This window comes from Condylura cristata, unplaced genomic scaffold, assembly GCF_000260355.1.
Source record: "Condylura cristata isolate star-nosed mole 26May11 unplaced genomic scaffold, ConCri1.0 scaffold00024, whole genome shotgun sequence".
Taxonomy (NCBI): Eukaryota; Metazoa; Chordata; class Mammalia; order Eulipotyphla; family Talpidae; genus Condylura; species Condylura cristata.
The window spans coordinates 1605441-1619291 of NW_004567125.1; the positions used below are offsets into that span (position 1 = coordinate 1605441).

Below are 13851 nucleotides of genomic sequence, written 5' to 3' on the forward strand. Positions count from 1 at the left end.
ACTTCTCTCACCAGCAAGAACACAGCCCAAGGAAGGGAGGCAAAGCAATCCACTGTTTTTCCAGCTGGAAAGCCAAGATGACCAGTTTCTGTCCTATGGCAATAAAAAAAGAACCTTTCAAAACCAAAACTGCTGCCTGGGTGTGAGGGCCCAAGCTAAGCAAGGAGGGGTGGAGGCGGCCGGTGCCCACATTTCTCCCACCCCACCAGTCACAGCTGTGAGCACCTGCTACGTGCAAGGCAGTGTGTTAGGAGTGGCCGCATCTTTTCGCCGCCGCCTCTTTCTCTTTGGGACGGGGCTGGGTCTAGGCTCTGGCAGTGGCAAGGCTTCGGTCACTAAGACTGAACTACAAAACGAGTAAATTAGATGTGTCCCGATTTTCCAGTATCTTCCAAGCAGCCCCCTAGCCCCCTCACCTTGGCGCCTCTACCCGCTCAAATACAGCAACGAAGAAGCCACCAGTGACTGTGGTCTCAGGGGTGGCGCGGAGGCAGTGTTCGGCACCCTGAAAAGTGCTGAGGCCTCGGTGGGGCCAGGAGGGTAGGACGGGAGCAAGCCTGTTGGTGACGAGACAGCACAGATGTCAGGTGGAGCGAGCAGCCCTCCTCCCCCGAGAGCTGGGGATGCCCACTACCTGAAGCTGCCCTGGCACTGCTGCAGCGCGTCTCGCACCACATCTTCATTCTCCTCTTGGCAAAGGGAACATGTGGAGTAGACCAGGCGCTGCAGGGCGGGGAAAGTGAGCGCATGGCAGAGAGCTCGCTGCTGGAATCCCGCAAGAGCCTGCAAACGTTCCTTGCTAGGTACGCCAGCCCCGGGCTCTTCTAGCTGTCTGGTCAACATACCTAAGGAAAAGCATGTTTTAATGACAGTGTCTTATTTGGTACTGACCTCCCCACTTCATAGAAAAGTAGTCTTGCCCACAAGATGGTTACATACTCCCACCCCTTCCACCCTGAAGTTGCTCTGGATCATGGGGCCCATGCTTCCTCTCCGTCTCACCAGAGCCACTACAAGAAGGATCCAGCAAGATGTACTGGACCTGGCAATACTGCTGGTCTGATGGTGAAACTGCCAGGAAGTCTTTCTCCGCCAGCTCACAGCAAGAGACTCCAGCCCGGGCCAGCAAAGTAGCCATAGAGGCCAGCCTCTTGGCATCCAGGTCAAAGGCAAAGATTTTCCTAAAGAGGAGGACAGAGTTAACAGACTTTATAGTGTCCTACAGTCAGTAAGGTACATTAAGTGAGGAGCCCGAAAATATTACATAGTCAACAAGGGCAGAGGTAACTCGCCCGGGACTTGCCTGAAAGGTTAAGGGACCCACATCCCATGTTGCAACCCAATCGGAAGCTTAGTTTGGGCTACATCATGAAATGCCCTAGGTCAAGAAATAAGTATTTTTTAAGAGATTTTATTTATGCATACAGAACTAGGGCAGGGGTGGGGTGAGAGGATTCACCAGAGACAGACTGGGGAGCAGAACAGGCAGATGTACCGAAATACACTGCTGAGGAGAGCAGCAGGTGGTCAGGAGAGGTCTGCTGTGCTGTCCATCACCTCCCTGGCTGGGGATCGAACTCATGATGCAGTGGCTATGACAGCTTCGTAGTGCTACGCTACCCACTGGGCCACCAGGGAGGGCCCAAAAGATTTTATTTATTTAGGCACATAAGAACTAGTGTAGGCCAGAGGTAAGGGGAGTTGGGGGATGGTATTGAGAGGATTCACCAGAGACAGAGTAGAGAACAGATGGATCCACTGAAATAAACTGACACTGCCAAGGGGAGCAGTGGGCGAGATAGGAGAGATCTGCAGGGACAGTTCAACCCCCGTGACTGGGGGTTGAACTCATGCTGCAACTCATGTGGCTGGTATAGTGCTGAGACTTAACCCCTGTGCCGTGAAGGAGGCCCAAGAATGAAAATTTTAAAGGACAGTCCTCACAGCTTTCAGACATACCAGAATGGAGTTCATTATTTCTTAGTAAATACAGAATCAGACCCCACCCCACCAGACCACGGCACTCACCCTTGGTTCTTCAGAAGAGCAGCCAAGTGACTGGTCTTATTGCCGGGGGCAGCACAGGCATCTATGACATGAGAGCCTGGTGTGGGAGCCAGCAGCATGGCTGGGAGACAGCTGGCCTACAGGGCATAGTAGATGCATGAAGCGACCCCACGCTGATCACTCTCCCACACCACCTGCCCTGTTTTACCCATCTTCCACCATACTTTATCTTGTAGGATGAGGTGACCAGCTTGGTATAGGGGATGTTCATGCAGATCTGTCTGGGCAGGGAACACAAGCAGCTCTGACAACAAGGGATCCAGAAGAAAACTCTTCCCTTTGAGCACCCTCAGTTCCTCGAGGCTGCCGGGAAATAACCAGTCAACATTTTCTGAATTCCTCCATGCCAGGTACCAGGCTGGACATTTTACAGCATCGGACACTAATAAGGTTCTATGTCAATTATACTTCAAGTTAAAAAAGGGAAAGCTGTAAAATTATCCTATCAGCAGTTTAAACAGCGTTCTGGGAGAATTTTTCTTAAATCTTGAATTTTGAGTAAACGGGCTTTAACAACTTCAAGTTCGGAGAAAGGATATATTCAGTTCAAGTGCTACAACCATGGTGTCTGGGAAGCAGTGATGTGAACCTGACCGTAGGAAGGTAAGAAAGTCTGACTGGGAGACACAAATCATTAGGTGAGAAGTAGGAGTTAAAACAGGAGGAGAAACTGAGGGACACATTAGGAAACTACAGGATGGGATTCCCAGAGGAATTAATGGTTAAAGGATGGAAGAAGCTACCCCTTGGAAGGCAATGGAAAAACTACTGGGAAAGTGGGAAGAAAACTTAAGGTAGCCAAAACCACTCCACCTCTCTCTTCCTATGCCTGGGTCTCCCAGCACCCCCAGACTCCTCCCCAGATGAGAAGCCAGCAGGTTCCAAACTCACCTGGAGGCCCGACCTTGGTAGGAAAAACCTTGTCTCTTGAAATAATCAATGACATCATCAGCGCAGGTCTTGAGGGTGTTGACCCGCACAAATCGAGGCACCTGGGAGGCTAAGAGCAATCAGCAGTGAGTGGGGTGAACACTACTAGCTTCTTTGAGGGCCGCATGGTGCTGGCCACCTCCACAACTCCTTCCTGCGCACCTGGGCCAGGCTTGCATCCGGAGTCCAGCAGGTCCTCGTTCCGGCTCACACCTCGACGAACCTTGAGCCGGGCCAACTCCGCCTTCAGTCTGGCCTGGTGCCGGTCCAGCACAGGCTTCCATCTGCCCGCACCCCCTTTAAAACCTCTGCCCAGCAACAGTTCATACACGAGTACCTGGGCATGGGAAACAATGAGAAGACCCGAGTATTAGTGCCTTGGAATTCCAGAGCTGACACCGCAAAGATGCAACAGATCACCTGTCTGGGCACTGACTGACCAAAGTGATGTGATCTGCCCAACCGAGATCACGCTGGCAGTGGTAAACACGTGACTTCACGCTCGATCTTCCCATCTTTCCTCAGGGGTCCTCACCAGTGGGCCCTGGATCCCAACCCTCCTCCTTGACAACTCTTCTCTTATAGAGACCCTACAAGACTCTTTTGCACTCCTTTCTCGAGCTCTTCACACAAGGCTGGAAATTAAACCATTTCCTGCAATTCATAACCCGGCGAGGAGCGGCTCCCACTCATTTCAAGGGACCACTCGCTTCAGTCATAGCGCGGCCGCACGCGCGCTGGCCCCGGGGTCCGCGCGCTTCTCGCCCAGGCCACGCCCCCCGCCCGCGCCCCACCTTGGCCAGGTGCGGCCGCAGCTTCTTCTCGGCGCGGAGGAGGCCGGCGCTGGCGATGACCGCGTCCAGCACGGCGGAGTAGCGCTGCGTCTCGCACACCAACGCGTACAGCTGCTTCACGTTCTGCGGCGAGGACACCCGCTGAAGCAGGAGCCGGGCCGGCTACCCCACCGGCCAGGCCCCGAACCCTGAACCCCGCTACCTGGAAACGGCTGGCGTACACCAGCCCCTTGATGGAGCCCTGACGGGTCTCCACGCCCGCCAGGACGGCCGCCGCTGCTGCGTACACCGCCATGTTCGGCGCCGCGCCGCGAGCTTCGACTTCCGGTTCAAAGTGCACGCAGGCCCGCCCCGGAAGTCCCGCCCCGGAAGCCGTTTTGCTTTCCGTTCCCCCAGGGTACGTGGAGATCGTCGCCTGCTAGTGTCTTTTGCACAGTCTTGTCTTTGTCTGGTTCTCTGGCTAAATATGTGCCTCGTGGCTTATTGTTGTTTTGGACAACAAGGTGTTTTAGTTTTGAAATCATTTTTCAAAATTAGTTTCCGCTTTTAGTGACCTGCTTGGAAACCCCTTTACACCACAAAACAAATCTCTGTGGCTCCATTTTTCTACTCTTAAATCCATGGATTCACATGGTGCGAGTTAGCTTCTTCTGGCCACCCTTCCCCAGCCTTTTCTGGCAAAGTCAAAAGAGTAGTTGAGAGTTTTTAAAAGGGACAATTTATACAAGAAGGGTCAGTTAAGGAACCTACAGGGGCAGGTTCAGGAGGCTGGGTTAGCAACAGTGCCACGCCTGAGGGAGTAAGTGGACACCAGCCAGTAGAGCGAAGCTGCCAACTCAGCCCCGCAGGCAGGAAACTGGGGAGATAAATATTTCAAACCCCCAGTCCTGCCCCAATCCCGTAGGCAGATCCAGCAGGAAGCCAGAGGTTTGCATTCTGGGCCAGCCTTCCAGGATGAGGTGCAGGGTGGTGAAGGGTAGCAAGTGCGTACAGAGGAGCAATACTTCAGCCGAGTCATGGAATCGAAAAGCGAACTGAAGACCCAAAACTCAGGTCTGGAAGTTGTCAACACAGGAATCACAGCCAATACCCTCCAGACTTGCCTAGGAAAGAAATGGTCAGCACCTTCCTTTTCCTTCAGACAGTTTATTACGAACATAGATGGCAAAAGGTCAAACAAAGGCCCCAGCTGACATCAGGCTTGTTGCACACATGGAGGCCAGCCACCGCAAGGAGCATCGGGGATGCTTGGCAATGGCCTAGAGGTTGCCCCTCCCAGCCCCCATCTCCTCCCGTTCCAGGAGGATCACTCAGGCTGTGGGTGAGGCCAGCCTGTGGGGCCAGTGTGGACCCGTCCCAGGTGGCCGGTGGAGCTGCCCTGTACCAAAGACTCAGGCAGTTGCACAGACCTAGTGGCACAAAGTCAGGGAGCCTCTCACTCCAGCACCAGGCCCCAGCATTCTCTCTCTTCCAAAGTTCAGGTTCGAGGGAGACTCAGCTTGACCTGCAGACACTGAGGGCTGGCCTGGCGGACTCCCACAGAGGGCTACCAACATGCCCTTTACTGACAGGGAAGGGTTGTGGGCCTTTCTGCCCTATCACCAAATGTGTCTAGGGATGCACGGGCTTAAAGGACTCCTTAAGCGAAGATGCCACCTCTGCCCCCTGGAGCCAGCGGACACCTTGCCTTCCTTTGTCCTGCAAGGCAGGGCTGTGGGGGCAGCACATGAGCAGCCCTATGGCTTGGTGGGCTGTGGCAGGAGGGGGCGGCTGGGCCGGCCAGGTGGTGGCAACACCATGGGCAGGGAGTTGCTGCCCCTTTCGTGCCAGCATGCGTCCAGGATGGGGTAGAGCTTGCCCTGGAAGTCGGCCTGGAATGTGTAGAGTGGCCGCAGGTCATCAGGGCGGTCAGCGTCGAAGAAGGTGAGCTCTCCCTGCTCATAGTGCAAGTAGATGCCAATGCGGTGGGGGTGGCCGCACACAGGCAGGGGCACCCGCGGGCAGCCAAAGGCCTCGTACACCCGGCCCTCCTTCAAGCCGACAAGCCACACGCCATGCTCTGGAGACTTGCTCAGCTTGCCCTTGCGACTGGCTGTGCCCTTGATGACCCCAAGGCGCCAGTCACTCTTGCTGCCCACCACCACTTCCCAGTAGTGGCGGCCGCAGGAGAAGCCCCGGCTGGCCAGGACACAAGTACTGTAGTCGAAGCGCTCTGGCTGGATGGCACACCGCTGCGCCAGGACCCCACATTGCACCACTGTATTGCCCTTGGACAGCTCCAGGAGAGGATGGGCAGTCGCAGGGTCCAGCTTGAGAGACTCTGGGGCTAGGAAAGATCAGACAAGGTGTGTCTTCAAGCCACACAGAAAGGATGAACACCTGCACCAACGAAGGCCCCAGCCCCTTGGGAGAGGACTGTCTGCCGCCTTCCTGCATCGCAGGCCTAGAGGGAACAGGCACAGAGTCAGCACCCACAGGGTATTTGTTGAATGACTGAATGATGCCAGAGGGTGGGGGTGAGGGAGAATGGACAGCTGAAAGCCAGGGAACAATGGGAATGAAATGGCGTGGACTTGTGTGATGAGGGGACAGGCAGAAGGAAGGGCTTGGAAGACACGGTCTCAGACGCCCCGCAGCTGAGCTCCCCAGCAGTTCTGGAGAATCCATAACCAGGGCGGTGGTTTTCCTTAACACCCGTGGCTGATGCAAGGCCGAGCCAGCATAAACTAGCATAACTGGCCTTTTTGATAGCCTTCAGCTATCAGCGTACACCAAAAATGAGCACACAAGGCTGTTCAGACTGCAGGCTGTTCTCCCCTCTCCCCCTTTTTCTCTGATGTAAACCCTATTTTTGCTTTCATTGCATGAAATCAACCTATAGTTAGTTGATTGCCCCTATGGGCTAGTAGTGAAGGAGGGATTAATTGTCTGAGTTTTTTTTTTTTTTTGACAAAGTAATGGCTACCCCTTATTGAACACCACTGTACACGCAGAGAAGGCACACAGACTCACACTCACGAATGCACATCTGTAAACGGCACCACCCAGCAAGGTGGACAGGAATAGTCCCTCTTTACAGAAATGAGGCGACTCCCCTGCCACCTGGCTGAGCTGGAGCCCACGCTGTTTGGAGGAGACCCCGCCCATGTCCACCCGTCACCCCGTGCAAGCTCCCCTCCGGTTCTCTGTACCTCAGACTCAGATGCCATCAACAGCCACTCCCCTCCCTGGGTGCAGCCCTCAGTAAAGAGGAATGGGGGGGGGGCTCACCTGGCAGAACCTTGTGAAACAGCCTCTTCCACACGGTCAGCTTGATGTCAGCCTGATGAAGGCCTGGCTTGAAGGAGATGGGGCTGAACACACCCTCCAAGGGCCGCGCCTGCTGGAGCTCTGCTCTGGGGGGACAGTTCACAGTGATGGAGCCATGGGGTGCTTTGTGGCCCACCCTGGCTCTGCTCAAAAATCTGACCAGCCAATCAGCTCAGAAAACTGAGTCAAAGTGCCCACACTTCCCCCTCTGCTCCAGAGAGTTCGCCTCCTCCCTGGAAGGAGAAAACACCCAACACCTGTGGTGTGGAGCATCCATGGGGACCAACAGCTTCACCTGGGAGCATGAGAAATGCCCCTTTTCTTGGCTGCCACCCCAGACCACCTGGATCAGAAGTGATTGTTGTGGCCCAAGGTGTGTGTTCCAGTCACCCTTCAGGCGGCTGGCTGGTGTTTAAAGATCACCTCTCTGGATGGGGCATCCCCGGCTGGAGTGGACGCTGGCTCCAAATGGAGTCACATTCCCTGCCCATTCATTTAAACCAATCCTCTAGCCAAACTGTGCCCAAGAAGGAAGTGTGAGGAACAGGAGATTCTTATAAATGGGTTCTGAGGAAGGTTCAGAGCCTACGCAATTGTTCTAGAATATGCCCAGCCCTTCCCCACAAGCTGAGGTGGGTGTTTTGAGGCCTCTGGCCTCACCCCCAGCCCCATCACCCTGCACCTGACTTCCCAGGCTGCCTACACAGCTCCCAGACTCATAGTCCGACAGACCAGCCATTTCACGGGACTCTGCCTGCTTCCCTTCTCAGCCACCTTGCAGTCTCTGTCACCAAGCCCAGGCCCCAACTGCCTCTTCCTTTGGGTTATTTTTGTAGCTTGTATGAACGTCAAGGTCCTCACAGAGATGCAACCACAGCTCACCATCAACCTCCCACCAGCCTGCAGACCCCTGAGGAGAGGGCCAGGACTGGCTTCTGATTTCCCTGGGTCCAGCAGAGCCAGATGGTAGGCAGCTGCTCCTGAGGCCCCAGGGAAACCAGGGGATCTTTGGGGGTGAACGGACACACTTGTGTCCACTTGTGCATATTACCTGGAGGCCAAGGAGTGGTACTTCTGGAAAACAAGAGAGGATGGAAGGCTGTTAGCAAGGAGGGTGCTCTTGGGGCCCTGGGGGGCTGGCACGGGACTCGTCCTTGGCCACTCACCCGGATAAACTCATGGTGACTCTCGTTACTGAACTGCTCCAGCACATACTCAGCCTGCACCAGCCGCTCCCGAGTGCCCCGGGCCTGTTCCAGCTGCAGGTCCAGGGAGGCCACCAGGCCGCGGGTGTGGCCCTCCACCCCTTCCAGGCAGCGGGCCTTTTCCTCATCCACTAGGTGGTGCAGCTCCTGGAACTCTCGGCGGATCACCCAACTGAAGACATCAGACTCGTTCTGGGACAAGGGGAAGCCAGTCACAGCCACACACTGCTCCCACAGAGCCTGGAAGCTTAGGCAAAGTTGGGCCTTCCTGACCCGGCTCGTCCTGGAACCTGAGTCCCAGGGCTAAGTCCTGGGATGTGCCCCGGGGGCCCAGACGTGGCCATGGGGCAGGGCACAGAGGCCAGGGACAGCTGGGCCCCAGCTCCCGTCTCTAATACAATGCTCCATTCTCCCCTTCTTCAGCTGTGTACCTGAGAGTTTGCTTTATTGCAGGACAAATTCCCCACAACTGAAAAAAGTCTGAAAGGCTCTGCGAGATCAGGCTTCCGAGTAAAAGAGCTTGGAGCTCCCTGTGTGACCCTGAGTTCTACCTTCATCACACGGGGTCAAGCCACTTCCCTCCCAGGGGTGAGGAAGGTTAAAGCAGTTGCAGGGTGCCCATATGCTGGTCCTGCTTCCTGACTGCTGCATGGCCAGGACACGCGTCCAGCCCCGTGTGCCTTTCACTGAGGAAGGGCACACAGCACAGCATCTTAGGGCACCACCCTAAGTATGGGCTGGGCACCACCACGAGCTGGCAAGGTCAAGCAAACACAGGCGGGTGCGTCCTGTGAGTCCTGCCGGTACTGTGTGCTGTTTACTTCTGGGACTCGCGTTCTGGGTTATCTGAGTTCCAAGGGCATGGAGGACAGACAGCGCTGAGTAGAATTCCCTAGGAGGATTTGCACGTCCCCAGCCCTCCCTCTGGAATGCTTTGAATTCTAGCTTTATATGGAAGGCATGGATTCCTGTAGAGGTCAAATTAGAACTGGGCTTGCAGGAAAGAGCAGGTGGTGGGGCCAGAGCAGGGTGCAGAGGAAAGCAAACTCACAACAATCCGCGTCCTGTTGTTGACCAGTTTGGCGATGTGCTCATCCACCTTCGCCTGCTCCTGTTTGAGGTCAGAGATGAGGACAGCCAGCTCCTCCTGGGGACAGCAACCACACATGAGCTGGGGACCCCTCTGCCCTGGCAGCCCTGTTCTTCCCCCTTATAGGCAGCACCCCAATGGCCACAGATGCCCTTGACCCCAAAACAGGTAAAATTGTTCAAGAGTAGTGCACACTGATCACACGAATTGCCCAGACAGAGAAGAAGCGCCATGGCAGCTGTCTCTGTGATGTGGGGAGATGCCAAGCGCTGTTACAGCCACACACAGGTCACCATGCAACACCCACCAGGACAATCACCAGCCTGAAGTCCACAACCCCACATGGGTGCTGGCAACATTGCCCATTGAATGGCCACCAGGTAATCTCTCCAGGCACCCAGCAGGTCCTGGGCATGTGACCAAGAGTCACCCCAAAATGTTGGCCCCAAGTGAGGCCAAAGATGCATGGTGCAAGACAGCCTGGGTTGCTCCTGTGTCCCCCCGCCCTGTAAACACAGAATCCTCCCCTTAAACCCAGATTTGGGTCTTCCCAGGCTGACGTAAAACTTAAGTGTTCTGAGCTGCCACAGGCCCAAATCTGACCTACCCGTAGGGGTACCAACAGGACCCCTGGGCCACCATCTGCACTACTCCTTGACTGGAACCCTGCTAGTTTTGGGCCATGGAGTGCAGAGACTTTGGCTTAGATAGCTCCATGTTACAAGTTAGTTCATGAGCCTTTCAGAAGGTAAAGAGTAAAATCAGCCAGAGTCTGATAAACAAGCAGTCTTCAGTGATTCCACAAATACATTTTGAACATAAACTAGGTGCCAGGCACAGAAATACCCCAGGAGAGAAAACACAGTCCCTGCCCTCACGTGCCTGAGAGCCAGTCAGAAGAGCCCTAGCAAAATGGGTGAGCGGGCCCTCCCTAGTGGCGCAACAGATTAAAGCACAGCACTATGAAACTATCCACAGCCACTTCAGCACCAGTTCAATCCCTGGCCAGGGAGCTGACCCACATGGCGCAGCAGACCTCTCCTGTCCCACCCACTGCTCCCCTCAGCCGTGTATTTCAGTAGATCCACCTGTTCTGCTCCCCACTCTGTCTCTGAGGAACCCTCACCCCCTGCACCTCTGGCCTGTACCCCAGTTCTGTGTGTGCATAAATAAATCTTTTTAAATGAAATTTAAAAAAAAAGAAAAACGAAATGAGAGTTAAAAGAAAACTAAGGCTGTCACGTGACACGGGGAGCTCCCCACCACCCTGTGAGGTTGCAATCCCAGGCTCCTGGGACAGGTGCTGCGCTCCACGCTCCACGCGGTGCCCGCCTGTGCCCTTCTGCGCCAGGCGATGGCGCCAGAGAGCACAGGCACGGGCGATCCGCGACAACCCCTGCCCGCCCCTGCCGCCCCGCGGCTGGCCTCGCCGCCCACCTTCATGCGGCTGTAGACGGTGGAGACCGGCGTGACCCGGTGGTACTTGTGGGGGCCCAGCAGGCCGCAGAGACCGCAGATGAGCTCCTGGTCCTTCTCGCAGAAGAGGCTCAGCGGGTTGCGGTGCTGCGCGCAGACCCTGGGCTCCTGGTCCCCGGAGCGCCGCAGGGCTTCGATCACCCGGGCCAGGGAGAAGTTGGGTGAACTGCTGCCGTCCACCTCCTGCCGGCACACGGGACAGCGCAGCTCCGAGTCCAGGTGGCGGGACAGGGACAGCAGGCAGCCCTGGCAGTAGGAGTGGCCGCACTGTAGCATCAGGGGCTCTTTGAAGACCTCCAGGCAGACGGGGCACTGCAGCGCGTCCTCCAGGTCGGGCAGGCTCACCTGCCGCGCCATCCGCGGGAGGCCCAGCCGGCAGCTCCGCCCCGCGGCTCCCCGCGGCTCCCCTCCACTCCGCCCAGCGGCCAGCCCCAGGGGGCAGCTGAGAATTAGAGGGTCGTTAGAACACCCGTCCTGGGTTCCACTGGTTTCCAGTCTTGACCCTCTATGTCCTTGGGCCTGTTTTCCCACACTCACAAGAAAGGAATTGGTGGGGGGGGGGGGGAGTTACTAGGAGATACTTGATTCCCCATTTTTTACTCTGACGTGGAGGTAAATCCCAAAGAGGTCATTTGCAGTCACACTAGCAAGTTAGTCCCACTTCAAGGGAAGGTCCTTCCACCTTCCAGATGAGTCAAACTGGAAAGGAGCTGTTGAAAGCCTTGGCACATCTCCACACAGCTCCAGAAATCTGCATTTACATGGCACCTCTGGGTAATTCTAAAGCAGAGCTCAGTCTTAGGATAACTCCGTTGCAGAGCATCTGGGACCTAGGAGAGCCTTCACCTAGCCTCCCCCACCCCCAGGTAAACAGGCACCGGGTGGAAGGGAGAGCCTCCAGCCTGACTGCCCGGCTTCTCACCACCCGCCCAGCCTCGCACCAGCACCACTGACCTGATCAGCTTGGCCTTTTCTTTCCCCCCGATGGGACGGCAGGTGTGGAGTCGTGGGGATGGCAGCTGACCCCTCTCCCACTGCCTAGTCCCCGCTGTTCTCCTCCTCCCCTTTCCCAGCAATATCCCAGTGTCCTCAAGGTCGCCCAGAATCAGGTGGAAACTGGGCCGCATCATGAGACCCGGCTAGCTCTGATAACCACACCTTTCAGGTGCTAGTGTTGGTCGGAGAGGGAAGGGGCAGGGAGCGTGTGCAGGCATGACCCCAGCAGGAGCCCAGCCTCAGAGGGAGCAGACTGGTGCTTTGACACAATTCGCTCCAAAACTCTCTCACTTTCAGAAATGTTTGTACAGATTTATTTTATTTATTTATGCACACAAGAGCTGAGTCTAGGGCAGAGGTGTGGGGGTGGGAGGGGTGAGAGGATTCACCAAAGACAGAGCGGGGGGCAGAACAGGCAGACTGACTGAAATACACTGCAGAGGGGAGCAGCAGGCAGAGAGGCCTGCTGTGCCATGTGGGTCAGCTCCCTGGCCGGGGATCAAACTCCTGCTGCAGTGGCCGCAGAGAGCTTCATAGCGCTGAGACTCAACCCCTTGTGCCACCAGAGAGGCCCCTCGCTTTCAGAATTTTTATACAGCTAGTTTTGTGGCCATAATATACTCTACATGTTGTGTGTCAGGTGTGGGGTGGTTACTGATTGGAAAAGACTGGCGTGGGAGAGGCTCTCAAGAGGTGTGAGAAACAGGGTTAGAATAGCAGCCCAGCCCCCACGGCCTAAGCACCCATGTCTGCCAGTAGTAGAGGCGTCTTCTAGTGACCAAGGTCTGGCGTGGGCGGGTAAAGCTGTGTTGTTAAACCAACAAATACTTACTGAGAATCTGGTATGTGTCAAGCACTGAGCTCTCTATTAGGGTCACAGTAAAGAACAAGAAGGTCAAGGCTTCTGTTCTTTTGGATTCTGAAGCACAGTCATGCCCCATGCGTTCTTGCAGTCCACGGCGGGTCACACACCCAACGGTGGTCCCTCTGTGTGGCCCAGTGTAAGTACGGTCGGCCCTCAAGAGGCTGGTGCCCGAAAGAGGATGGTCAGTGGTCCAGGTCCAGCGTGGCTCTCCACAACGTGACTGCTCACAGCCTGCTGGGGACCAACAGCCTTGCTTCTAACAAAATCAACACATATTTTGTAGCTGTTATGCACTGAATTCTCATGACAGAGTCAGTCAAGAAAAGCATAAAGAGGCCCTCCCTGGTGGCTCAACGGGTTAGGATGCAGCACTGCAAGCTGGCCGCAGCTGCTTCCATGTGAGCTGGATCCCAGTCCCAGAGGTGACCCACATGGCGTGGCAGACCTCTGCTGACCCGCCCGCTGCTCCCCTCAGCAGTGTGCATTGTCAATCTGCCTGTTCTGCTCCCCATTCTGTCTCTGGTGAAGCCTCTCACCCCCTGCACCTCTGGTCTGTACCCCAATTCTGTATGCATAAATAAATAAATAAATATTTAAAAAGAAAAGGAAAGTATAAAGAAAAACTACATTTGCAGGACAGCGGGTTTTGGCTTAGTGGTGTATTTCTCCGTGCCAGTGTTAACACCCTTAACACCCACCCCTAAATGGATCTGTGTGGGTCACCTGTGCTTTTTGTGACATTCACAACAACGACCTGGCTTAGAGGGGCACTTCTCAGAGCCCACCACCATCATTAAGCAACACATGGCTGGGAGGGCAGGCGGGGTAGAAGTGGGGTGAGAGGGTAACATAGCAGTGAAGTAAGTGCTGTGCGCGAAAGAAACCATACAGAGTGGAGGATGGGGGCTGTGAGGTGCCCTTCAAAGGCGGGCAGGAGCAGGCCTCACAGGGGGCTGAAGCCTGAAGGAGACAGAGGCCTGCTGGAGGGCAGACCAGCGTGGGTTGGCGAGGGTGAAGAGCATGAGGCTGGAACGAATGAGTGAGACACGTGGGGCGGGGGCCAGGGTGATGCAGGCAGCGTGAGAGCTGGCTGGAGCCAGCAAGGCTGCAGGGAGGCCC

The 13851-nt window shown here is 55.7% G+C and overlaps 2 protein-coding genes across 4 annotated transcripts; both read right to left on the minus strand.

Moving 5' to 3' along the window:
• Nucleotides 1-11: 11 nt before the first annotated feature.
• On the minus strand, nucleotides 12-4100 carry NSUN5 (NOP2/Sun domain family, member 5). Of its 2 annotated transcripts, none has more exons than XM_004688284.2 (11): nucleotides 3994-4100; nucleotides 3792-3914; nucleotides 3160-3334; nucleotides 2959-3067; nucleotides 2232-2370; nucleotides 2029-2144; nucleotides 1003-1181; nucleotides 635-845; nucleotides 417-557; nucleotides 226-346; nucleotides 12-93 (listed from the first exon to the last, which is right to left on the minus strand). In XM_004688284.2, exons 1-10 carry the CDS (start codon nucleotides 4084-4086, stop codon nucleotides 229-231), a joined length of 1404 nt encoding a protein of 467 aa, XP_004688341.2. In that variant the 5' UTR covers nucleotides 4087-4100; the 3' UTR covers nucleotides 12-93; nucleotides 226-228. The 2 variants fall into 2 exon arrangements, 1 of the variants encoding a protein (XP_004688341.2); XR_001145760.1 differs by having other exon boundaries at nucleotides 26-93; nucleotides 226-341.
• A 1399-nt stretch (nucleotides 4101-5499) lies between these two features.
• TRIM50 (tripartite motif containing 50) lies at nucleotides 5500-11232 on the minus strand. 2 transcript variants are annotated; one of them, XM_004688286.1, is made up of 6 exons: nucleotides 10833-11232; nucleotides 9357-9452; nucleotides 8267-8497; nucleotides 8152-8174; nucleotides 7062-7186; nucleotides 5500-6117 (listed from the first exon to the last, which is right to left on the minus strand). In XM_004688286.1, exons 1-6 carry the CDS (start codon nucleotides 11226-11228, stop codon nucleotides 5528-5530), a joined length of 1461 nt encoding a protein of 486 aa, XP_004688343.1. In that variant the 5' UTR covers nucleotides 11229-11232; the 3' UTR covers nucleotides 5500-5527. The 2 variants fall into 2 exon arrangements, with proteins under 2 accessions (XP_004688343.1, XP_004688344.1); XM_004688287.1 differs by having other exon boundaries at nucleotides 8152-8171; nucleotides 10833-11230.
• Between the last annotated feature and the right edge of the window lie 2619 nt (nucleotides 11233-13851).

Excerpts from the sequence above, each read along its gene's own strand:
- NSUN5 (XM_004688284.2), bottom strand. The coding sequence starts at position 4,086 with ATGGCGGTGTACGCAGCAGCGGCGGCCGTCCTGGCGGGCGTGGAGACC. Across the intron at positions 3,915-3,993 it reads TGTACGCCAGCCGTTTCCAG|AACGTGAAGCAGCTGTACGC; the intron begins GTAGCGGGGTTC and ends TCCTCGCCGCAG. Across the intron at positions 846-1,002 it reads TCCTTCTTGTAGTGGCTCTG|GTATGTTGACCAGACAGCTA; the intron begins GTGAGACGGAGA and ends GCTTTTCCTTAG.
- TRIM50 (XM_004688286.1), bottom strand. The coding sequence starts at position 11,228 with ATGGCGCGGCAGGTGAGCCTGCCCGACCTGGAGGACGCGCTGCAGTGC. Across the intron at positions 8,175-8,266 it reads GTCACCATGAGTTTATCCGG|AAGTACCACTCCTTGGCCTC; the intron begins GTGAGTGGCCAA and ends CTTGTTTTCCAG. Across the intron at positions 7,187-8,151 it reads TACCACTCCTTGGCCTCCAG|AGCAGAGCTCCAGCAGGCGC; the intron begins GTAATATGCACA and ends CTGTCCCCCCAG.